At 44.1% G+C, this 23,149-nt stretch overlaps 10 protein-coding genes across 10 annotated transcripts; 3 read left to right on the forward strand and 7 right to left on the reverse strand.

The window, feature by feature from the left end:
• Window positions 1-177: 177 nt before the first annotated feature.
• On the reverse strand, window positions 178-1,961 carry V865_006629 (uncharacterized protein; the record flags this gene model as incomplete). The annotated part of the gene is made up of 2 exons (XM_066230387.1): window positions 178-216; window positions 273-1,961. 2 exons carry the CDS (start codon window positions 1,959-1,961, stop codon window positions 178-180), a joined length of 1,728 nt encoding a protein of 575 aa, XP_066086484.1.
• A 1,629-nt stretch (window positions 1,962-3,590) lies between these two features.
• On the reverse strand, window positions 3,591-4,004 carry V865_006630 (uncharacterized protein; the record flags this gene model as incomplete). Its single annotated transcript, XM_066230388.1, has 1 exon — window positions 3,591-4,004. One exon carries the CDS (start codon window positions 4,002-4,004, stop codon window positions 3,591-3,593), a length of 414 nt encoding a protein of 137 aa, XP_066086485.1.
• Window positions 4,005-4,861: 857 nt separating this feature from the next.
• On the forward strand, window positions 4,862-7,448 carry V865_006631 (uncharacterized protein; the record flags this gene model as incomplete). The annotated part of the gene is made up of 8 exons (XM_066230389.1): window positions 4,862-5,360; window positions 5,459-5,722; window positions 5,856-6,075; window positions 6,163-6,342; window positions 6,405-6,914; window positions 7,013-7,198; window positions 7,275-7,317; window positions 7,383-7,448. 8 exons carry the CDS (start codon window positions 4,862-4,864, stop codon window positions 7,446-7,448), a joined length of 1,968 nt encoding a protein of 655 aa, XP_066086486.1.
• Window positions 7,449-7,995: 547 nt separating this feature from the next.
• Window positions 7,996-10,289, forward strand: V865_006632 (uncharacterized protein; the record flags this gene model as incomplete). The annotated part of the gene is made up of 11 exons (XM_066230390.1): window positions 7,996-8,034; window positions 8,235-8,312; window positions 8,396-8,468; window positions 8,567-8,666; window positions 8,827-9,264; window positions 9,353-9,461; window positions 9,560-9,676; window positions 9,753-9,849; window positions 9,928-10,048; window positions 10,124-10,161; window positions 10,234-10,289. 11 exons carry the CDS (start codon window positions 7,996-7,998, stop codon window positions 10,287-10,289), a joined length of 1,266 nt encoding a protein of 421 aa, XP_066086487.1.
• Window positions 10,290-10,708: 419 nt separating this feature from the next.
• V865_006633 (uncharacterized protein) lies at window positions 10,709-12,299 on the reverse strand (the record flags this gene model as incomplete). Its single annotated transcript, XM_066230391.1, has 5 exons — window positions 10,709-10,909; window positions 10,986-11,342; window positions 11,414-11,421; window positions 11,507-11,574; window positions 11,713-12,299. 5 exons carry the CDS (start codon window positions 12,297-12,299, stop codon window positions 10,709-10,711), a joined length of 1,221 nt encoding a protein of 406 aa, XP_066086488.1.
• A 309-nt stretch (window positions 12,300-12,608) lies between these two features.
• On the forward strand, window positions 12,609-13,836 carry V865_006634 (uncharacterized protein; the record flags this gene model as incomplete). Its single annotated transcript, XM_066230392.1, has 5 exons — window positions 12,609-12,836; window positions 12,963-13,114; window positions 13,233-13,398; window positions 13,538-13,630; window positions 13,705-13,836. The coding sequence occupies 5 exons, from the start codon at window positions 12,609-12,611 to the stop codon at window positions 13,834-13,836; spliced, it is 771 nt and encodes a 256-aa protein (XP_066086489.1).
• A 179-nt stretch (window positions 13,837-14,015) lies between these two features.
• V865_006635 (uncharacterized protein) lies at window positions 14,016-14,615 on the reverse strand (the record flags this gene model as incomplete). Its single annotated transcript, XM_066230393.1, has 2 exons — window positions 14,016-14,054; window positions 14,112-14,615. 2 exons carry the CDS (start codon window positions 14,613-14,615, stop codon window positions 14,016-14,018), a joined length of 543 nt encoding a protein of 180 aa, XP_066086490.1.
• A 477-nt stretch (window positions 14,616-15,092) lies between these two features.
• On the reverse strand, window positions 15,093-16,831 carry V865_006636 (phosphatidylserine decarboxylase; the record flags this gene model as incomplete). The annotated part of the gene is made up of 5 exons (XM_066230394.1): window positions 15,093-15,216; window positions 15,329-16,080; window positions 16,243-16,473; window positions 16,551-16,721; window positions 16,781-16,831. 5 exons carry the CDS (start codon window positions 16,829-16,831, stop codon window positions 15,093-15,095), a joined length of 1,329 nt encoding a protein of 442 aa, XP_066086491.1.
• Window positions 16,832-17,232: 401 nt separating this feature from the next.
• On the reverse strand, window positions 17,233-20,788 carry V865_006637 (uncharacterized protein; the record flags this gene model as incomplete). The annotated part of the gene is made up of 12 exons (XM_066230395.1): window positions 17,233-17,358; window positions 17,443-17,511; window positions 17,602-18,197; window positions 18,297-18,468; window positions 18,554-18,627; window positions 18,706-18,901; window positions 19,016-19,089; window positions 19,163-19,320; window positions 19,400-19,690; window positions 19,919-20,187; window positions 20,302-20,348; window positions 20,425-20,788. 12 exons carry the CDS (start codon window positions 20,786-20,788, stop codon window positions 17,233-17,235), a joined length of 2,436 nt encoding a protein of 811 aa, XP_066086492.1.
• Window positions 20,789-21,185: 397 nt separating this feature from the next.
• On the reverse strand, window positions 21,186-22,622 carry V865_006638 (uncharacterized protein; the record flags this gene model as incomplete). Its single annotated transcript, XM_066230396.1, has 1 exon — window positions 21,186-22,622. The coding sequence occupies one exon, from the start codon at window positions 22,620-22,622 to the stop codon at window positions 21,186-21,188; it is 1,437 nt and encodes a 478-aa protein (XP_066086493.1).
• Between the last annotated feature and the right edge of the window lie 527 nt (window positions 22,623-23,149).

The following is a 23,149-nucleotide window of genomic DNA, read 5'->3' on the forward strand; positions in this document are numbered from 1 at the left end:
TCAGTACATAAGACATGTATCAATGAGATTGGACATGACATAAAGATCGTTGCATGTTATGTTGGTCGTGATAGGATATGATTATCCATTGTCTCCATTGTCCATCAATTATTGGGTTGTTGGTTATTTCATATTAATGTGATTTGCTTTTTTCGGTTCGTTCAAATGCTTGTTTCGTCATTTCCCATCACAACACAATTTTGCTGAGAGGTTGTTCTACATGTTCACATTGTCAGCTTTGCCTTCCACACAGACAATTTATGCTTACTCACACCGTCGATTTCTCTCTCAGAAGCGCCTGCGCAGAAGCATGAAGTCTTAATTGAAACATCAGCCACAGCCAAAGCAATTGCCAGTTGTTTTTCCCAAATTACAGCTTCCTGATTCCTTCCTAACCTTTTCAAACATTGATGATATCCGTACAGTGCCCAAACGTTATTGGGATGTTGACATGCTCTGGGTAACGTCCCGCTGATACCCAAATCCTCCTCATAAACTACCGTAGCTTCTTCCACTCTGTCTTGTTCTAAAAGCAGAGCAGCTAGGGCGTGTCGAACGGGTTGCATCCATCCCCAGGGTTCCGCATAAACAATGTTATCATATCTTCTTACAGCTTCACGAAGATATTCGAAAGCTTTCTCGTAATTCCCCTTTCGATATTCGATCTCGCCATCTAACATCGGATCTCCGACGGCTAAGACATCGTGACATGTATTCGGGTAGATCATACGGGATTTGGGCACTCTCTGAACTGCTTGCTTGTATAGGATTTGCTCTTCTTTCGCTTCGTTGATTTTTCCAATAGCGGCGAGAGCTACAGTTCTTGCATAATGGATCGTAGCGATAAGAGTACAATAAACAGCTTTATCTTCAGGGAATTTTAACGATAAAATTTCTTGCCATTTACCAAACCTGACTAGGATATGGGGTCTGACGGTTAAAAAGTATTCTAACCAATCTGCCATGGGTGGCGATTCGACTCTTAGAACGTCGTATGATAGGGAATCTTCCATTCCATCTACAGCTTTTATAGCTTGGAAATATTGACCGCAGTGCATCGAAGCGTAGATGATCGTATGGTAATCGTGTACTCGATAGAAAGTGTACAATCCTAAATCACCAGATTCCTTCCTATATTTCTCATCCGCTACTACTGCATCCCAATTTGACGAGATGGCTCTTCGGTAGTCACCTACGAGAACGTCGATATGTGATGGCATATGGGTGAGATGTCCACCTTCAGGCGAGAGTTTACGAAGTCTATCTCCGGGTACTAAACCCAGTTCTGGGGTGGGCGACATTTCGATATAGTGAATGTAAAGGTGTAAGATACCGGTATGGTTGTAACCCGCAGGAGTCGTCAGGGCTTTGTTGAGAATAGCTTGAACTTCGAGGGTACGAGAATTACTTGCGGGTGTACCAGTTGAGATATCCCAAAGGGCCCACGGATTGAGGTTCATAAGTGAGTCTGCCGTCAGAGCAGCAATGTCGATATCGTTAGGAAAGCGATTATATAATTGGACCATGGTATTGGCGTAATTGATATTCCACTCATTATGTGTTCTACTATCCCTATCCACTGGAAACCTCGTGCTAATAGCTTCCAGTAATGCCCTCTCCACCTCTGTACCATTATCAAGCTTCAGTCCTTCTTCGATTGCTGAATGGCATTTCTCCACTGTCCTCTTGATATCAGCTTCGTCGAAAACTTCCCACGGTTTGTTATAATTCGGTCCAAGAGAATATGCTAGACCCCAGTATGCGGCCGGGCAATACTTGTCGTGTAAGAGAGCTTGTTCGAAGCACCATGCAGCTGCTGCGTGGTTGAAGCCGTATGCCCAGCGTAGTCCGCGGTCGAACCACTCTTGAGCGTCTGGGGAGGTAGTGGTGATGGGACGAGTCAGGGTGCCGAGGTCGTAGTAGGGGCTACTGGCCGGAATGGGAGTGAGGAGGTCGCTCATGGTGGATGGGGTGACTTATCGAGTGCGTCGCTGTGAATTGCGATCTGATACACAGATTGAGAATGAAGATGTGGATAGCATGGTGATTGGTGCATGAGTACTCATAGGATGGGAAGAATGAGATTGTCATGAAAGGGGAGATGCAAAGGAAGGCAAGTGATGAATGATGTCGTGATTACGCACAACTTGACAGACAGCCGGATAGCCGAGATTGAAATTTTGTAATTAGCACTACAAACCTTGTTATCTGTCCGGAGATTATTCGTCCTAATTAGAAATCAGGCTAGGATGTGGCAATGAGCAGGGAATGCATAGCAGTACAGCATCTCATGAAAGAGCCAGCAATGGGCGCACATACTGTAGTCACCGTCTGTATCTTCCGATGGCTCATAAGCTAAAGCTCTAGGAAAATGATTGGGCTCCTTTGCCCTGGCAGGCTTAGTGCATAGTAGGTGGTCCGAATCCCCGGAGACCTGTTCTGATCATTCCATTCCTGACCGTGTCCTCCAGTGAAGCCAAGTAGTCCAGGAAGGGATCAGTCGGTCCGACGACATTATACTCTTCTTCAAGCAAAGGTGGTTGATCATTTGTCATAGAACCACCGGTGTGTTCAAGAGCTTCTTTACATAATAGCAAACCAGCTTTGAACCCGAAATCAGTGAAAAAATCAGCTCTGGAATTACTGAGCCTATCTTAATTAATTGAATTTTAATTTCTCTGGTGAATGGACGCTCCAGAAGAATTCCACCTTTCGATCAACTTTCCTTTGAAAGCTTCGTCTGTCCAATCCCGAGTCTCATCCCTATAATTCGACAAGAGCAGGATGGACAAGTTCTTCATCAGACCGTCGTCGACTCCCGAGAGGCATTGCAAAGCAAAATTTGTCCCATCGTAGAATCTATTGGAAGGTCTTCTGGTAGAATCGGCACACCCAGTGGTGACATCGTTTGGAGCACTTTGTTTCCCTTGGCTTTGGGAGTCGGACTTGATTGGGCCTTGACAGTAATAAATATCGTCTAGAGGGGTGACTATATGATGGATATTGACTTGCGGAGCAGTACGAGCAAGTGTTCATCACTGCATCCACCCTTTTATATCCGGTCAGTCTACGAATTGATGGAATGACCTTGTGAATAAGATGGCAAACGCAGCTTCAGAAATTGACATCACACTTTACTTCTGGTTTAGTATAATGGATGTCGGTAGCATTTCAGCTCGTGAGATCATCAATCTAGATTGGCCTTCGTGTTGTCCTTTCTAGTATGTCATATGATGGTGAGACATGGTTGATTTTCGATTGGGCTCAATTACGCCTTTGGAGGACTCCGGATTAGCAATGCAGTATCTCCAAAGAAGCAGTGAAGCATAGACCGTCATTTTCAGAAGATGTCGTCGATTGACTTGCCTTCATTCCACTGAAAGCATCTCTCACATAATCGCAGTTCCCTAAAGCCCATTCTGTTGCAGTGTATATGCCTTCTGAGCAGCATTACCATGCATGCACACTGCCCTTTCTCTTTTCCGTTCCATTCATTCCATTGCAAAATAGCATCACGCCACTATATATACTGGAATCATGCCCCACTCCTGATTAAGGATGATACAGAGGTATGAAGATATAAGGTCGACTCAGAGGTCTCCAGGAGGAATATACTTTTGGTATGCCTCACAAGCGACTTGGCTCAGTGTCGCATCTTCTAGACTGACGACGGAATCCGTAAAAGCTTCTTTCGATGTTCTTGGGCGATATTCACTCTGCTCTTTAACAACATTAGCTCCATCTTGAGACAATCCTGCTTCGTTGTCTGCTTTCTGAAGAGCATCTTCAGCAACCATCATAAGAGGATTAAGTAAAGGAAGATAAGTACTTTCGGAAGCCTGCCCAAATTTTTCCCTTTTCATCGCTATCAACTTGTCCCTTCTTGCCTTCGTAAGCGGTACGCTAGCCCCTCCTAGCGTTGTTGAAGCTTCAAGCAGCTTGTCGTAATACGTATCGCTCTTCCAGTCTCTCGTCGAAGTAGCATAATATCTGAGGAGGTGCATACTTGATGCTAATACCGAGCCTGGAGCTTCTTTTTCCGCTTCTCTTAGGGTTTTCCAAGCTTCCAAAGCAGTTCTACGAAAATGCGATACATCGGAAGAAGTGTTGGCTGATTGACTTTGTTCGGTAGATGACGTAGTTTGGTGATGTATAATATGGGTGGTCGAATCAAGCTGTAAGGGGTTTCTGAATGGCGGTCCAGGACAATAGAGATAGAGAAGAAGAAGAAAAGTTGTCGGTACCGGCGATCATCAGGCGCTTGTATAGTGCATCGAAGTGGAGAGTGCTGACTGTGCGACTCCGCTCGCTGTAAGAGCATTTGATCGCTCTTCAGAATGAGGTTTATTTGTTACTGTATACTGTATATCTAATCTGTATGGCAGCAGTAGAGTGCCACGTTTTCTTGTTCGGTTGCCACACTCACCCACCCAGGATTCAGGGTCCAAGCCAACGAGCTAAGATATCTCTCACATCACCACAGTCTATCTACGCGTCGGAATTTTCATCATCACTCGATCCCAGATCCCAGATCCCAGATCCCAGATACAAGCAACAGTCAAGCGCATCATTCATAGTCAGGATACGAGGGCTCGACAGCCGAGTCGGATTCTGTGAGTGAACCGTACACTCCCAAAATCGAGAGAGCCGAAGAGTCAAGATCTACAACGCAAGACTGACTTCCCTTACCTCTTTACATAGATAACTTCATATTCGTCAACCGTTCATCATACCGATCATACTCGATACAGTGTAATCCACACATATCAAACACAAGATTACTCTCCGTCCTAACTAGCTAGACACACTCCCTGTCAGGTGTCCTACGACATCTCCCTCACCTCCGGGCAATCTATGAGGAATGCTTCGTCCAAGATCCAATCCCAATCCTCAACAACCGGAAACACCTCAATTTAAATCCCTTGAACCTGACACGCCAATGTCACATTACACCTCTCGTATTCATTCAGAGGACGATCCCGTCCGTCCTTCCAACCTCAACTCCGATACAGAATACTTTGGAGGAGGGAAGGGTGAAGGATCGGGTACGGGTACACCTGCTGCTCATGCTGGCAACGCTTCATTGGAAGGTGTGAATTCCAGTTCGACCGGTACAGAATTCAACTCCACTACAAATCAACAGAGACGTTTGTCTGCAGGTTCTGGTGGGAAAGGAAGTGGGATTTCAGAGAAACCAGGTGGTGGGATACAAAGTAGAAGAAGTAAGAATGGTCTAACGTTAAATCTGAGTTCGTTGATGGGTAAAAGATCAAAAGGAAATAAATTCGGTTTATCACAGAAAGGTTGGATGACCGTTACTGGATTTGTAGGGTTCATATTACTCTTAAAATTACTATTTTGTGAGTCGTCTATCTATCTTACCCTCTTCCTCCTAGTCATCGTGAAAACGACTGACACTGATTATATCTTTTCATTATCCTTTTTCGTCTTCTTACAGCCGGATCATCAGAAGACCCTCATCATCACGTCATCGATCAATCTCATCTCGTACCTCGAGATTACCTGAACAACTCCCTTATTGATCCTGCCCCATTCGAATTTTGTCCCGTGTTTGGTCCAGGAGATGCGATAGCAGCGAGAAGAGGTCAACTGGAGCTGTTGAAATCTAGGTTACATACAGGTACCAATGCCAGAGTACAGAGGGTATTGCAAAAAGCTATGAGTGGAAGTAGTATTACTTTGAGTGTTTTAGGTGGATCAGGTGAGCCATCCATATCTCGCATTTAGCGAATCTACATCCATCCCCCTTGAAGAAAAATAATGCCTTATTTGACATGATCCCCAATTCACCTTGCCGTGTGATCTTTGGCTAACCCAAGCTTGATTGATCGTAGTATCCGCATGTACAGGAGCAGGCGACGATCCCGTCAACGAAAAATGTTATCCTCATAAATTCTTCGATTGGTGGAATACCGTCTTCCCACATCCAGCAAACGAATTGACCAACGGAGCTACCAAGAAGACGGACTCGGCTTATTACGCTTATTGCAACTCGCACCATTTACCTGATAAGACCGATTTGGTCATTCTGGAATTCGATGCTGCTGATCCCAAGTGAGTGTATCTATTGGAGGAATAAGGACTGTACTTCTTACATGAATATATCTATTGACTTATTGACTGATTCACTTTATCCTACAGCGACCCAGAATGGCTTCAACATTTCGAGCTTCTCGTCCGATCCATCCTTGTCCGACCTGAAATGCCAGCTGTCATCATTCTCGGACACTTTAGTCCCCAGGTCCAAGCTCAAAATGGGTTCGCTGGACCTGAATTACTTCATAACGTCGTTGCTCAGTTCTATGATGTGCCTCATGTCAGGTGCGTCAGCTTTTCAAGAAACAAAGGGTTATACGTAAGCTGATAATATGTGCCTTTCGTAGTGCCAAAGGAGTTTTATACGAGCAATACCTCGAAATGCCTGAACAAGCCCGATCGACATTCTATGCGGATCCGAACCACGCCAATCATAACGGACACGATCTCATCGCGGACGTATTGATCTCCTATATCATGTCTCAAATCTGTTCCGGATGGTCAGCCATCAATGGACATGCCTTTGACGTACCCAACTTAGGTACTGAGGGAGATAACTCAGCTAGTGGACCCTCGCTACTGGGAGGAGTAGGATTGAGAAAAGGTATGCCAGGTCAAGATCCCGGAGATGGAGATTCAGCTGGATCTTCCCTGGCTGAACGATACCAGGGTTTGAGAGTACCTCAAATGAGGTTGAACGATCGACCACATGACGTTCAGCAATTCAGAGAGATCGAACCGTTCTGCGTGGCTGCTAGCGATTTGATTAACCCTCTACCACCAAGTTTGTTCTATGGTAGTGGCTGGCATACTTATCATCCGCCAAAAGGTGCGGTGTATGAGGATAGACATTATTGGTGAGTCTACCACTTGGAGCGAAAAAAAAAAAAAAAAAAAAAAATCTCTTGCTACCTGTATGTTTCAGTACTGATGATTTCGATTTTTGCGTTACCAGGTACGCTGAACAACCCACCGCAAGACTTAGAGTACCACTTAAACTCGGTGCAGGAGACGTGGGGATCTACTTCCTTCAATCTCCACCTGATAAACCTCTAGGTACAGTCAAATGTTGGGTGGATGACAATGTTGGAGGAGCAAAGGAATTGGCAGGCACAGCCGAAGTAGAGGATGTTATTGCTACGTACGTCAGCTCACCCATTCAGAATGAACACATTTTAACGGACTAGAGCTAACATGCAATTGTAATTGATATACAGCCTGGTAATGATCGATAGAGGTGTATCGAGAGGTTCGCATTTCGTAAGTCACCAAATCTCTCTACCTTTAGACACTTGATGCTGATATATGTATGTCACGTCTCACAGGTCGAATGTCAACTTCAAGGTGAAGCTGGAGGTACTTCACCCCCATTCAAGATATTGGGAATGTGAGTGTGATCGCTTCTCCATTGTGTATTGCAATGGATATTTGCTGATTGGTTTCTTCTCCAACGTAGCTTCTCAACGTAAAAAAGTGTGTTTTTACCAACAACGATATATCTGTGCATATGGGATTTATCAAGAATAGATCTGGGGATTAGAGTGGGACGTGGTTTCATCGATAGGGTATCGGGGATCAGGTATCAAGTACTATATTTTCCTTCTTGCTTAGCCTCTTGGGCGTATCACCATATCACAAGGAGAACCTGGAATGATATGTACACAGTATCGTAGTATATAACATCTTCAAATGCAAGAAATAGAAATTCTGGTTTCCCCACATTTCTTCTCTGCCATTGCCGCAAAGATGGGTGCAACGTGGCGGTGTTGTTCGGCGATATAACCGATCACTGGAACCCAGACAGGGAGTTCCGTCATTTTGGTACACACCACAGACACACACTACCACTGAATTATTGAGGATTATAGATTATTTCGGGCTATATCTGCACAAGTACCATTGTAATACCATAACAACACACGAGAAGCACGAATCAACATGTTGAACGGATACAGATTAGCTAGATCAGCTGTACGAGTGAGTAGAAGATTCTGCCTTGGCGATTGACGGAGAAGAGGAAGTTCAGGATTCGGCAATACCGAATGTCTATCGTGAAAATTGTCACGATGAAGGACAGTCTCATCTTCATAAATACAGATGTCTGCAAGAGGAATTACTGGTGTTGGATGAGAAACAGATGAGGGATAAGACATAGCTGATAGTATACACTCATCTAGCCTCTCAAGGGAGTTTCAGCTCAACAAAAGAGGAATCTATCAATTCACGAATATCAATCTGTTCAATTACTCAACTCTGTGAGTTTCCCTCTCTTTCTCATCTCAAAATAAACGGGTTAGACAGACAAGACGCATGTACTGATGTTATGACTAATGGACAGTACGGTATCCCCACCCCTAAAGCCCTTCCTGCTTTTTCAGCTGAAGAAGCTGAACAAGTAGCTAAATCATTTGGTATGTCGCTTCATTTCCCCGTACCGCTTGGAATTCCTAAACTGACAGCCGAATGTCCTCTTCATTTTCATTTTGTTGGCGTTGATCCTGACGCACAGGCAAAGATGAACTGGTCATCAAAGCTCAGGTGTTAGCTGGTGGAAGAGGTAAAGGTCATTTCGATTCGGGTTTCCAAGGTGGTGTGCAAATGGTTGATTCGTGAGTTGTGTTCATCTTGTTTGAGATCTAGATAAAAGTCGAGAAAGGACGTAGCGAAGAGAGGAATAAACTGGGCCTGTGTATACGATCTTGTCGGATGTCAATGAAAATGGACTCTATAAAGGCCTAAGACATAAGCTGACCGTTCACTAACCTTCAGCCCCGCCCAAGCTAAGGACTACGCCTCCAAGATGTTGGGTCACAAGCTCATTACCAAGCAGACCGGAGCCGCAGGACGAATTTGTAATGCCGTCATGCTCGCCGAGCGAATGCCACCTCAAAAGGAGTACTACGCTGCGGTGTTGAACGACCGAGCCAGAGGTGCACCAGTCTTAGTCACTTCTTCTCAAGGAGGTATGAACATTGAAGATGTAGCTCACGACACTCCCGAAGCTATCATCACCACCACTTTGGATTTCGATAACGGTATATCCCAAGAGGAGGCTTTAGACTTGGCCAAACAGCTAGGATTCAAAGACTCCGCTCAAAAGAACGCTGCTGAAACTTTCCAAAATCTCTACAAGATCTTCAAGGAGAAGGACGCTACGCAGATTGAAATTAACCCGTTGGCTGAGTTGTCAGATGGTCAAGTTTTATGGTGAGTCAGATTCATGGTGTTACTGAGTCTGGCTTGTGACCAATCTATACGCACATGTCCTTTTCGCTTACATACCCCATTGAAATAGTATGGATGCCAAGTTCGGTTTTGATGACAATGCCGATTTCAGACAAAAGGATGTGTTCAAACTTAGGGATACCACCCAAGAGGATGCTCAAGAAGTTGAAGCTGCTGAGGTTAGTTGCGCCATCAATTGGCTCTTCAATGTTTGCCTCCCTCAAGAGATTCAACAACAAGCTGATAGCTGATCCGTTGTGTTTCTGTTGATATATAGTACGGACTCAACTTCATCAAGCTTGACGGTGATATCGGATGTCTCGTTAATGGTGCCGGTCTTGCCATGGCTACGATGGATGTATTGAACCTCCACGGTGGATCTCCCGCTAATTTCGTGAGCAACAGCTTAAAATCTATCACGGAGTGTAACAGAGTCATCTGACGCATACTGTTCATTCGTCAATCGTTAGCTTGACGTCGGTGGTGGTGCTACTGCTGATGCAGTCAAGAAAGCTTTCGAGCTCTTGTTGACTTCGAAGAATGTCAAATCGATCTTCGTTAACATTTGTGAGTCTCAACTCATATCATACCTTGCAATCACTCGTATCATATTGTAGCTAATCAGGACTTCTTTCTCTCTTTCAGTCGGTGGTATTATGAGATGTGATGTCATCGCCGAAGGTATCATCAAAGCTACCAAGGAACTTGAATTGAGCATCCCTCTCGTTGTCAGATTGCAAGGTACGAAAGAAGCCGAGGCTAAGAAGTGAGTACTTCCGCACTCATCCTTGCTCACTCTATTAGCAGAGCATGACTGATTTACCTTGGGCCGTTTGTACAGGATGATCAACGAATCAGGATTGAAGATCTTCCCATTCGGTGAGTTCATTTTTTCCTTTGATCCCTTACCTATGGTAATGTTGCTGATGATGATACGTGTACTCGTTATAGACGGTCTCGATGAAGCTGCCTCCAAAGCTGTAGAAGCTGCTAAATCAGGTATCTAAACTGGATCCACAATTATATATAGATACCCATCAAAACACAAATACAAAAACCTCATAACGTGTGAAGTGAAGCATATATACCAGAGGATGGACTGATCTGAATCCATCAGTTAATAGTTATATTTTTTATCACAATGTATCTTTGTTTCGGATGTTACAGGTTATGGTATTGGAACCGGGGGTCAACGATTATGCAAGCAAGGTCTGAGTGCCATTGATTCAAAGTCAGTAACTGACGAATTATCCAGGATGCTTTTGATGGATATATATGTATGTTTGACGTGATGACTTGCTGGAGTCTCACATTTTCCTACAACAACAATAAAACAATCGTTCAAAAGTGATAACAAAGGTGAATGGCAACAGTCATACAACCATATTTCTGACACCGAGAGATCGTCTACTTCCCCTTCCCATGCTCACTCCCCGTCTAAAGCAATCTGAACATCCTTCAACCTCCCTCTCACACTCTTCTTACTATCTCCTGCTAGGTCCCTCAGGGTGTACAATATCTTACGTATACGGGGATTCAATTTATTGATGGCAGATAGGTTGACATCGTCTTGGAGATGCTCCATGAAAGTAGAATAAGTTCGTAGGTCTCTAGCAAACGTATGTGTCTGTTCCATTTCGATCCGACCAAGTATTCATCAGCATATAACAGAATCTGGTGCGATATATGACATAGGCACTCACAGGTAATAGTTCTCCTGTATTTACCAGACTCCATGCACTCATAATAACCAGATCTAAAGTAGCATTCGCAATGTACTCTTCCACATCGCCAATCCCACCTTTCACTCCTCTCAATTCCTTCGTACAGAATTTACGTATGATGTTCTCAGCCTCTTTCACAGGCTTGACATTCTCACCCCTTACTCCTACTGCGCTGGTTGACGTTGATGAGCGGAGTAACAGGGATATCTCGTGTATGGATTTGTAAAGGAAGGAATCACCTTCCGACATTATAAGGACTTGGAGGTAGGACGATAGTAACATGGGGGAATGGCCTGGAGGGAGGTGGAGAAGGGTGTGGTCGATTGCTAGTTTCAACTGAGTATAAATTGAATATTAGCGTCCTTCTCAGGTGATTGAACTGAACGGTCAGACCATATAAAGCTCACGTTGGCACCTGAACGAGAAGTGGGGAACGCCATCAATTGTCAGTTATTACTGTGTATAATCCTGGCGTAGCCTAGTGCTCCCGAGCCACTCACGAAGAGCTTTTAACGTCCTCAGAGTCTCCTTCTTCTCGAAATCTTCTGGATCTAGGTGGTTCACATATCTATGAATAACATGAGAATCAGTTGAACAATCGTTCACAAGCTACCTCAAATCATGACCTGTTGTATAGTAAATCTCTGTCCATCCAAAGGTGATATAAACTCGTCATTTAATTCCTAAACACAAAGCCCTCACTCACCTAGACAAAGCTCCTACCAGCAAAATCACCACATCTCTCCACCTCCCTCCTAATCTCGCAGCATACAATATCGGAAACTCATTACCATTCTTCTGCAGTAAAAGATTAAAATCATGATCCCTTATCCTCATGATAAAATCGATATTATGATCATCTATAGCTTTATACAACTCATAAGCTTGAGGCGGGTGAGTGAACCCTTTCGAATGACCCCATGAATCTCCTCTACCCCTCCCATCGGTTCTACCTTTGAGATTATCTTGTTGAATAGATGACCAAGTACCTTGTTCTTCCTTGACTTTGAGTCTTTCAGCACTAAATAGCTGTTCCTGCAATGCCTCTTGTAATTGACGTTCTTTCTTAACTTGCCTTATCTGCTTGTTTAGCTCTAGCTCAGATGCATAGACCGATTCCTTGTTCAGTGATGAAGTAGGTGGGAGGGGATGAAGGAGGATAGGTGAAGATTGGATCTTGGGTGAGCGAAGATTGAGATTCGAAATGGTGCGCTGTCTTCCTGGAGAAGGTGGTGGGGGTGGGATGGTAGGTGAGCCAGCAGAGTAGTTCGTACTGCTTCTGATCGAAGTCATGGCTACGCCTGTTCAACTGTATGTCTATGAGATGGCATGCAACATCTTCAAGGCGCAGAGAGATGTGATGAGCCAGCTCTTGTTCTCATGTCTCTTTTATCCTTTCAAGCTGTGTATATATGTGTGTGATGTGGAGACCCCACAAACACATCCTTTAAATCCTTCGAGGGAAAAAGATGCGATCGTGACTAACTAGACTCAAACAATCAGATAGACTAGATAAAGTATCTTCTAGACATTAACCGATTGGAGTCTTCGTTCCTCCTGAACTCCCCTACGACAGGCATCATTCAGTCCCATACCAGCACGATGGTAAACATCACAGATATAACACCTCCCCGCTCTCGTTCAGCCTCGGTATCAACGACAAGCTCGGACGTGGCTTTACCGTCTTTCGAATCGCTCGCGCCGCCTCGGCCACCCACGACCAAAGCGGAGGAGGAGACTCGAGTGGTAGTTGAAGGTCTGGGAAGTGATGTGAGGCTGAAAGTGGATGCTGGGCCGGGATGCGGTGGGATCGCATGGCCTGCTGGTGAGGTGAGTATCAGTATTCACAAGTGCACACAGTCCTATCTCTCGCATAACTTAGAATAGCGGGACCACTAGTAATAGGAACGATGATATACTGATATGATTTTTCTTGACTTGAACTGATGGGTTCAGGTTCTCTCGAGGTACATAGCCTACAGACACGGTGTAGATCCCTCCCATCTACGGAATAAGAAGATACTCGAGCTAGGTTCTGGTACGGGATTGGTAGGGATCGTAGCTGGGATGTTAGAACCATCTTGCGAAGTATGGGTGACAGATCAATCGTGAGCATTTTGAACAGTCCATCCATCGTCGACGTCCACGAGTCGTGACACGGAAGGTATCCACATCATCACTGCTTGTTGTTCAGGTCAACGCTGATTCCATAACTCATATCTGTAGTATGCTCCTAGATCTCATGGAAGTTAACGCAGAGATAAACCTCCCAGCAAGTCAGACGAAACGCAACGTCCATACCGCAGAGCTGAATTGGGGAGAAGAGTTACCCGATTCGATACCGATAAAGGATCTGGATATGATCTTGGCTGCTGACTGTGTGTATTTCGAGGTAAGTGGAATTGAATAATTCCTCCACCTCATGTCAAATGATATGGAATGAGAGCCCACATCGACCAACCCGTACACTCGGATGAGCCATACGAGTCAAGGGCAACACGCTGATAGATCAATGACGCGCTGTGCTGTAGCCTGCTTTCCCACTCTTGGTCAGAACGCTCTGCGACCTCGCACCAATAGATAAAGATATTGAGATCTTATTTTGCTGGAAAAAGAGGCGGAAGGTAAGTTTCTGAATTTAAGCTACTACATACCTTCTTGTGTTCACGCTGAAATGAGGACTGCTTTCAAATAATAGGCAGACAAAAGGTTTTTCGCGATGCTGAAGAAACATTTCAACCAGTTCACTGTCGAGGACGATAAGCCAGGTGCGAAAGATGTGTATGGGAGGGAAGGTGTGAGTCTGATAAGGCTAGTGAGGAAAAAGTGAAAACGCTCTACGAGCATGATACCGAGGTGGAGCGATATGTTGTAAGATAGAGATAATAAATTGTATTCAATCGTCGAAAATACATAAGGGCCATCATGAGAAGAACGGAGGGCCTGTGATGACCTAACCCTTGGCATGTACGGTATGTATGTGATGTTTACTGATTCCATTCTACTCATTCAATATCCCCACAAACCAAAACTGACGATGCAAGAGAGCTGCAACACAAAGTCACCTGACTCTTTAGAATCGCATTCTTCGGTGTATCTGCTCACGGTATTCTTGTCACGTATCTCGGAAGTCATCATTCTCAAATGAGCAATTTCGGCTTCTCGGGCAAGATACGCTTGAACTCTCTTACGCTCCAGTTCATCCTCCGCTTCCGCTATATCAGGATGGGCATCGAATACCGCATCAGCTGTGGAGCCCAATGAATCTTGAGATGGTGATTTCCTAGGACGGTCAATAATGATATAACCATCCGATGAGCGTATGGGTTCAGCAGACTTGTCGATGGCGATCGGAACATAATCATCTGAAACAGGTTGCTGTGTCGCAGAATTCCTCGAGTGTACAGAGCCGGATACATTGGTATCGGAAAGTCCCATGCTACTTGAGCTAGAGGCTGATTCTCTACATTTGGATTTCAATCCAAACAGACCTCTTCGGGATGATCTTCCAGTATCACCAGATTTATCAGTGACTGTCGAAACTCTTTTCTTTCTTTTGGATAAAAATGAGGCTGAGGAAGTGGAATAGTAAGTGTCGGTTTGAGACATGATTGGGAATGTTTGCCTTGTGTCTTGGGGTTAATTCGGTAGAGGAATTGGTCAGGATGAATAACCAGTATATGGAGTTTCAACAGCTCAATTCCAATGATAATCGTAAAGTACACTTGCAATAACCATATCACGGGTCACAGGTCGAAGTCGGACATCGTAGTCTGTTTCTTCTTTTCACGGAATGGTTCAGAGACAAGAAAGGATGTCTTGGGAGTTGCATCATATGACTAACCAGGTTGTCTTGTGAGTTAACGCCGTCTCTGTATCTAATAGTCGTACCAGTACATCAATCCTTCTGCAGGGTTATTCCAGGTGAAGCTTTATAGTAAGGGACGGTCAAGAGGACATTTCACAATCCGAATTAAGTGAACGGACCGTGAAGCACAATAAAACATACGCAAGTCCTGCATATCATCGCAAATGGTCATAATCATCAATCCTTCTTTGCTACATACAGTATATCTCGTGTCCAATCTATTCCACCACACACACCTTGCTTCTTACAGGAACGTTGTGATCCGATTCTTCTGGGAAACCCGACAATTTCACTCCTTTTCTAAAAAGCAGACAATGTGTTGATCCGCCGAAATGGAACATTCTGTAAGTTAGGCAAAACAAAAGGACAATTCAGTTCAGCGCAACTGCTTGCTACCCAATAAAATATTAAATATGAGATGGAAGTAAAGTGTGATGAAAGCCCTATGACTCACCCAAGTTCTTCACCTTTCTCTACATGTTGACCCTCCTTGACCGTCGTATCACAAGTAGAAACCTCTGTCATTCCAATACCCACAAACGCCATCAATCCAATCTTTGGATTATCCGCTTCTATAAAAATGATCGCTCGAGTTGCCGTACATGACAAATACTCTTGACTCGTAGTTTCACCAGTCATATCAGCTTTTTGATCTTGTGTAAAGTCTACAAATAACGGTTCACTATAATAAGTTCCATCCACTTGGACGATCTTCTTGATTTTTCCTGAAACGGGTGAATGCCATCTATGATAACTCAATGCACTTAAGAATGCTTGATAGATTGTTCCTCCCACAAACTCCTCCGAATAATCTTTATCGAAATTGAGTATATCTAAAACAGAATATGGTTGACCTTTAACCCAGAATTTATCTCTTGCCTTGACGTCCCTAGCCACCTTGTACATTTTCGATTCGCACGAATTCACCAAGACATTTTGGTCGTCTGGAGAAGCTACTGGACGATTCTCCCAGTGAAATTGACGTGTAAAGAAGTTATCCCATGAGGTATATCCGTAATGTTCAGCTTTGGGATCACATTGGAATAATTCGTGGAACTTCAAATCGGTTCCACCGGCTTTGTTGGCCACTTCTTCTAAACTTGGTAAGCCAGTTGGACCAAACCAGTCGGTCTTGCCTTTACCAAGTACGTCGGCTGACTCGGGCGAGGTGAGGTATGTGCCCCATACGTCGAGAATCTTCTTGAGCTGTGGGCAAGGAAGTCACGGTGTCATATCAAGAAATTCAAATGGGAAAAGGGGTTACAGTAGTGCGATAGTGACAGAAACAATAAGTGAGGAAGAGAATGTATTTAAATCAGTAAGTTGACACGAGCACCCATTGATAAATACCGAATAAATCCAACATACCTGTTCATTGACCAAAGGATCTTGAAAAACACAAAACCCAGCTGAAGTACCCATTGGCCAATCCAACAATGCCTGTACAGGCACACCTACTAATCCAACTTTATGTCCTGGGTCGGTCCATCGTGGAGCATGCGATATAACGTGATTCATAAGTTTGAGGAGATGGTCGAAATCTCTCACTTGGGAATCTTGACCGGTGGGATCTTTAAGGTATTCTTTGTTTTTTGGGACCTACCACATTACAACCCACATTAATTCGACTCTTCTCCACGATTGAGTTGAGGTAGATGAATGGATCTTTTGCTTACCTGCTCAAACATCAATTGGAATAACATAGACAACCTTGTACTCCCCTCTACTATCTCTTTGAACTCTCTCAAGGAAGGATGTAAAGGTTTGGGATTCTGTTCGACATATTCTACAGTATCATTCAGGAATTTATGATGATGTCTCTTATCTTGTGATTTCCATGCGCCGACCTATTTGCATATGGTTATAGTCAGACCCAGTGGTAGGCAGATATCAAAAACACACTCACACTGTGAATACGGTGTTCCTCGGGTACACTCTTGTCTATAGCGTCTGGCATTGTGGTCGTGCGTATCTAGTTGCGTCTTGTATGGATCTGACGAGGCAGGCAATAAGTAGCTGTCGGGGGTGACTGGTATGTACATGTATCATACACGTATATATATATGCTGATTCTTGATGGAAGTGACACGGCATACAATGTATATTTATAGACTGAATGAATCCAAAATAAACGGTGAATGATGATCACGATGATGTCATATGTACTCGTACTGAGCCTAAGGGAGATTACCGGTACAGTGGTACCAACATGTATATCATCCTCAAGCAAGTCTATGTCGTGTCGACGAAGTAAGAAAGCAAGAAATGTTATGCACATGCATTATGAAGTGACTATATAGGTTGTGATAGACATATTATATATTTGAGAATACAAGCAACCCCGGCTGAGCGCTTCTATCACAGCTGCCCTTTCCCAACTGGAACGGCTACTCTTTTCGCCGATTTAGCAAATATGGGTAACTCAGTCAACCAATGCTGTTCAAAAGACGATACGTTCCTAGCGTAGAATGATGAAGTGACAGTCTGTAAATTCAGGTTAACAGTCAGCTGTCACTCACATATTATCGGATACAGTCAAGGAAACTATCTCAGTATACTGTCACTCACCAATTCATCATACAAGATCGCGGGAACTTTCTTACTCATCAATACACTCGAAGGATGGATCTTGACAGTCTGACCATATCAAACATCAGTCAATCAACGACCGCCTTCCTCGCTCCCTCAGTCCCAGGCTTAGTCATGAGATCAAATATGAGTACTCACCAAACTTCCAGCAGTCTGCTTATAACTTCCATCCGCCTGAATCACCGCTGAATTCATGAATAAACCCATTAACAAGCTCCGTAGTATCGGCGAGCTATCATCTCCATTCGTAGACGATGTAGACACCTTCCAATCTTTTCCATACCTTGTCGATAGTTCTCTAAGTTGATCTCTAATCTTGATAGCTTGATTGAGAGTTTTGTGATTGACGAAATTATCTTTACACCATCCCACCACACCCTGGCCTCCTTTGTTGTTTTTCAGTCCAGGGCCAGAAGAGGAATGTTTAATCTCCAAGAAGTCCCTAAACACCTTCAACGCCGTCATATGATCGCCATCCCTATGAACGAACTTTGCTCTCGCATTAGACGCTTCTTCCCTCTCGTTTGGTCTATCCACAAATACCGTCCCGCCTGCATTGATGATCGATAGAATATCGATAATCTCGTTGGGACATCCATTCTCAAATGACGCAATAAGGATTCTAGCATGTGGTGGATCTAAAGGGTACTTCAGCATCTCTCTACCTAGTTCCGTAATTTCCGTAGGTCCAGAGAGTGCACCGAGACCTGCTAATTCTTGGAATGCAGCAGCGACTAAGTAGTCGAAAGAAACAAGTACGAACATCAGCGACAATCCCTCAACACGACGGTGTGAAGTATCTGTACACGGAATAAGACATCGTGAACACTCACTGTTATCCCTTCCGGGATTATCGATATATTCAAATTCGAAAGGATTTTGACCCATCGCTATCAATTGCAAAACCGCTGACGAGAGATTGCACCGTTGGACCTCAGGTGCATCAAATTCGGGCATCTTTTCGAAGAGTTCCTTGGAGAAGAGTCGATAACAATGACCATCGCGCTAGACGATATCCACGAACGTCAGCGTGCATTTCAGGGGTATCAGTCAAGTTTTTGAATGAGCAAAGTTGCGAAGAATGTCTCACCTCTCGTCCAGCACGACCGGTCCTCTGCCACGCGGCAGCCTTGCTGATTTCTTTCCTTTTGAGCTGTTCGATAGCTATATATTCGATCAATATTCAGGCTTATCTTCACACCGTTCCATGACGGATTGTGCTTGACCAGAGGTATCACTTACATCCAGATCTCCTAAAGATATATTCCTTCTCTTTTTTGTATCCTGTATCAACCACAAACGAAACACCAGGGATAGTCATAGAAGTTTCAGCTATATTCGTCGCGACTATCACTCGTCTGGTATTTTTCGGCGGCGTAGAGAATATCTTTGCTTGAGCTGTCGGTGGGAGCGCAGCGTACAGAGGGAGAACTTGTATCTGTATGTCGAGGAACAGAATGTAAGTCAACGATCTTCTGTACACAGCTCAATAATCTTTTTGAATTGTTGAAATTTTTAAGAAAACATCCGTTTAAGTCATTTCATCACTAACCTGTTTATGTCCCTCTGGTAGTTGTTTACCAGCTCTTCTCAGCAGTTCAACACAATTCTCAATCTCGTCGGAACCTACAAAGTAAGCCAAACCAAATCAGTCAGATACGCAGGCAAAATCTCTATTCGAGAATGGTGTTCGACTTACCAGGCATGAACACCAACACGTCCCCATCATGATTCGGATTACAATGTATGTTCATAGCCTGTCTAGCAGCAGCTTCTATAAAATCATCTACGGGGTTGGTAGTATGTTGGGTGAGGACATCATACATCCTTCCTTTCACTAGCAAGGCATCCCGTCCACTAATTCCCAAACACCTTAAGTCAGCTACTGATCCTTCAGGTGAGGTGATTATCGAATGCAGTGAATGCTAAAACGTACGTTTGGAAGAATCTCTGGAATTTACCTGGATCCAACGTAGCACTCATTATAACCAATTTCAATAGTCTAATTTCCCCCGTTGCTGATCCTCCCTTTCCTTTCGCATCTTGCTTGGCAACGAGATCTTTACGTATTCGTTGGACTTTCTTTAATGCACCGCATAGAAAATCTGTATTGAGCGTACGTTCGTGTGCCTCGTCAATTATGATTATATCGTATTTCAGTAATAAGTTGAGGTTCTGTTGGTCGTGCTTTGACGATGAGGTCGACGGATTGGGATTGGCGAGCTCCCTATGACGAAGATGATAGAAGATAATCAGACGATTAGTCGCCTTTTCTGGATTTGGATTGATCAATGAATCGAAAGCAGCCTTCATTGAAGGAACCCGTTGTCTTTCCACTCAATCCGGTATATCCCTTGTTCATGCCCATGAGTACTTCCCACCCCTTACCTTCAGTCAATACCAGGTCATCGGGTACAGGCATGAAACAGTTCCTCAAGGTATTGCCCGCACTCACCTCATTAGAACTCCTTCGGTACAATACCTGACCCCCGTCTCTCTACTAACCATCTCTTCGAACCTTACGCTATAACCCACTTCTTCACCTACCACACATCCCATCTCAGCTGCCACCCGATTTGCAAGGGCTATCGCGGGCAGTCTTCGAGGTTGAGTGATCACTATCTTTGGTCCTTTCTTAGTTGGATAGTGTGATTCAGATATGGGATGAGATCGCAGAAGTTGAGGTAGTTGTGTGGATTTCCCACATCCTGTTTCTCCCAGAATCTATAATAAAATCACATACATCAAGTCAGCCTCACTTTGATCATACTTCTGATGATATCGGATTGTAACAGATCATCCTGTTGTGGAAGTGTTTATGAGATGAAATCAACTTACAATGGTAGTATCATTATTCATAATCTCTTCCAAAATCTCTCTTCGACCTATCCACCAAGATAATAAAAACCAAAACGTCAAAACTCTCTTCTACGACGAGACAAGGCATTCAGACGGACTCACCTTGATAGAAAGGTAGCTCTTTCCTCTTCTGAAACAGCCTCTCGGCTTCTTTCCTTCTACTTTCAGCTGAAGACCCTCCTTCCGCTCCTGACTTTTTGGGTGAAGAGGTATTATGACCATTCGTGATATTATCGTATTTCCTCTTTTTGGTCTTATCACCATTGATCCTCAGCTTTGACCGTGCGATCGTATCTTCTTCTTCTTCTTCATCTTCGTCGGAAGAGTTATCGAGAAATTGGGATACTTTACTCGTCGACGAGGTAACAGGTACAGCTGACAGTGATTTTGATATGACCTTCAAGGGTGAAGAGGATGAAGATGAACTTGGTTTTGCGGTAGTGGGGGTGAGTGTTGTTGAGACCATTGTTGCTAAGACAACGAGATGCTCTCAAATCAAGCTGATTTCCAGGCTTTCAGTGTCAAGATTGATCCTAGTCGAGTACCCTAAGCAGAGTGATTGAAGAATTTGTCGGTGAGAGAGATACTCACAAGTGGTGTTACCTACCAATTGGACAGTTGTGTTGTTGATTTTCAGAAATTTGGGATTGTGCGATGTGTGCAGTTGTTCGGTTCCGACGGAAAAAGAAGCTCATCATCCATCCTTCAGTCAACATCATTCCCATTGATGAAGTCTGAATGCTCTATGCTATGGCAATCGAAGAGGTCTTGCAGCGATACAGGGGCGGTGAACAGAGTGGGCAGTAATCAGGAGAGGGATGCAACGTATAATGCATAGTGATATAAATCAAAATCACCCTATCCTACTGACCATCCTCTGTCTCCTTCACTTCAGCCTCCACCTTATGTTTATTCAACAACCTATGTAACCTGCTCATCGTCTCTTTGGTAGCCTCTCTCTCTTTCTTCTTCAACTTATCTAACGCTTCACCTTTTTGTCTCTCTCTTCTAGGTCCACCAAGATTCAATTCATCTTGCCAGGTACCCATCGACAATTTATTCAATTTACTTTCATTTCCTACCCATTCTCTAGATCCTGGTTGTCCAACTCCTACTCCTGCTCCAGCACCATCCACCTCCGATTCGATATCTGTAATAGACAGATCGATATCAAATCGGAAAGTATCAAGAGGGGAAGGTTGGTTCGCCGTAGATTGTCTCCATCTTCCTGTCAACTTCGTTCCATTATTCGTATATTTACTATCCTTCAAAGCCAATACACTAGGAGGATTGGATCCCATCTCAGCTCTATTAATCCTGAATTTACCTACACCCGCCGATGTGTCAGATCGTGTATAATCCGTCTGATCAATCGAATTGTTCATATACGCATTACCGCCAACGTTCGAATCCGTAAATCGATTATTGTTTGTAATCGTTTTACCAGTTAGACCTCCCAAACTGACAATCCAAGGTAAATTATTTCCCCCACCTCCCATCAAAGATCTAGATGTGTTTTGGGTATTATCATATCTCGATACTTTGTTTAACACCCTTCCTTTCTTACTTGACGTATCTAGATATTCATTCGACGAGGTAGGTTTGGCAGAATAAACCAATCCATTGGTTCGGTGGGGTTTCGAGTTCAACTTGTTCGATCGTACATCCCTTAGTTCAGAGGTCGTAAGGGCAGCTTGATAGTTTAACGTGGAGTTCGAAGGAGTTTTACCAGTATAGGAAAGATGAATTAAAGTATTATCTTCAGGAAGTACTAGAGTTTCTTTAATAGATGTAGAAATATCATTCAATTTCTGATCCAAGAACTCTTTTCTACCTTTTCTAATCTTGTCTAAATAAAGCTCGAATTCTTTTTCACTCATCGATTCAACATCTTTCATCCACAATTGATCTTCCGCACTTTCCGAAGAAGGTATTTGTTCAGTGAGGTAATCGTCCGATTGGGCATTTCGACTGAAAGCAGCCGTTTGAGCTTTGGTAAGGAACGGTAGAGCTTGAACTTCATCTTCGTTCTGCCATCTGACCGTACCATCACCCCAAGCTTGAACGAATCTAGCTTCCCTCTCGCCAGATCGCCAATCGCAATTTACCCCTGGTCCAGCATCGAGCGAGTTGAACTTGATGTATCGTGGACCTTTCTTGATAGGTACGGGGAATTTGAGTCCCCAGTCGGAATGCTGCGACTTGGAAGATGGAGTGGAGGTGTATATCCGGGTGATGAGGGGGTCGTAAGTGGAGATGTGGGCTCGTTTGAGCAGCTGAGGGAAGGGAGACGATGACATGGCGGGAGGGAGGAGGGAAAGAGGTAGAAACGAGGGGGGACAGAGAGTAGCAACGGGTTATTGGGATAAGCTATACGTAGCTTGAGGATGTTGAGTGGGAGGAGATACGGATATGCAGCTGCTGAGATAAACGGTTGTTGTTGTCTGGTGTATAGGATCGTCGTCGCTCCTTGATTTTCATCTCATCTCTGTCTTGCATAGAGTGATGTTCCGGCTTGGGACTTTGACATTTCCATTCAAGCACAGGTGGGATAAAATGGAATAAACTCATCCCCGAAAATATTCATTTGTTACCAAATTCTCCTCTGCGCGTTCCACCCAACCTCTCTCCCTCGCTCGACTTATTTCGTTCATTCGTTCATCCTTCTTTCTCTTCTTTTCTTCTTTCTTTCTTCAATCACTATACTACCGGATTAACCCCCGGTACGTATCCAAGCATCCCCAATTCCCCATCGATGCGAAGAGCTCCAACCCTAGGTTGTGATTTAGCTAAAACGATCGTCTTGGGGCCAGACAGGATGTTTTGA

Source organism: Kwoniella europaea, chromosome 2 (genome assembly GCF_036810445.1).
Source record: "Kwoniella europaea PYCC6329 chromosome 2, complete sequence".
Lineage (NCBI taxonomy): Eukaryota > Fungi > Basidiomycota > Tremellomycetes > Tremellales > Cryptococcaceae > Kwoniella > Kwoniella europaea.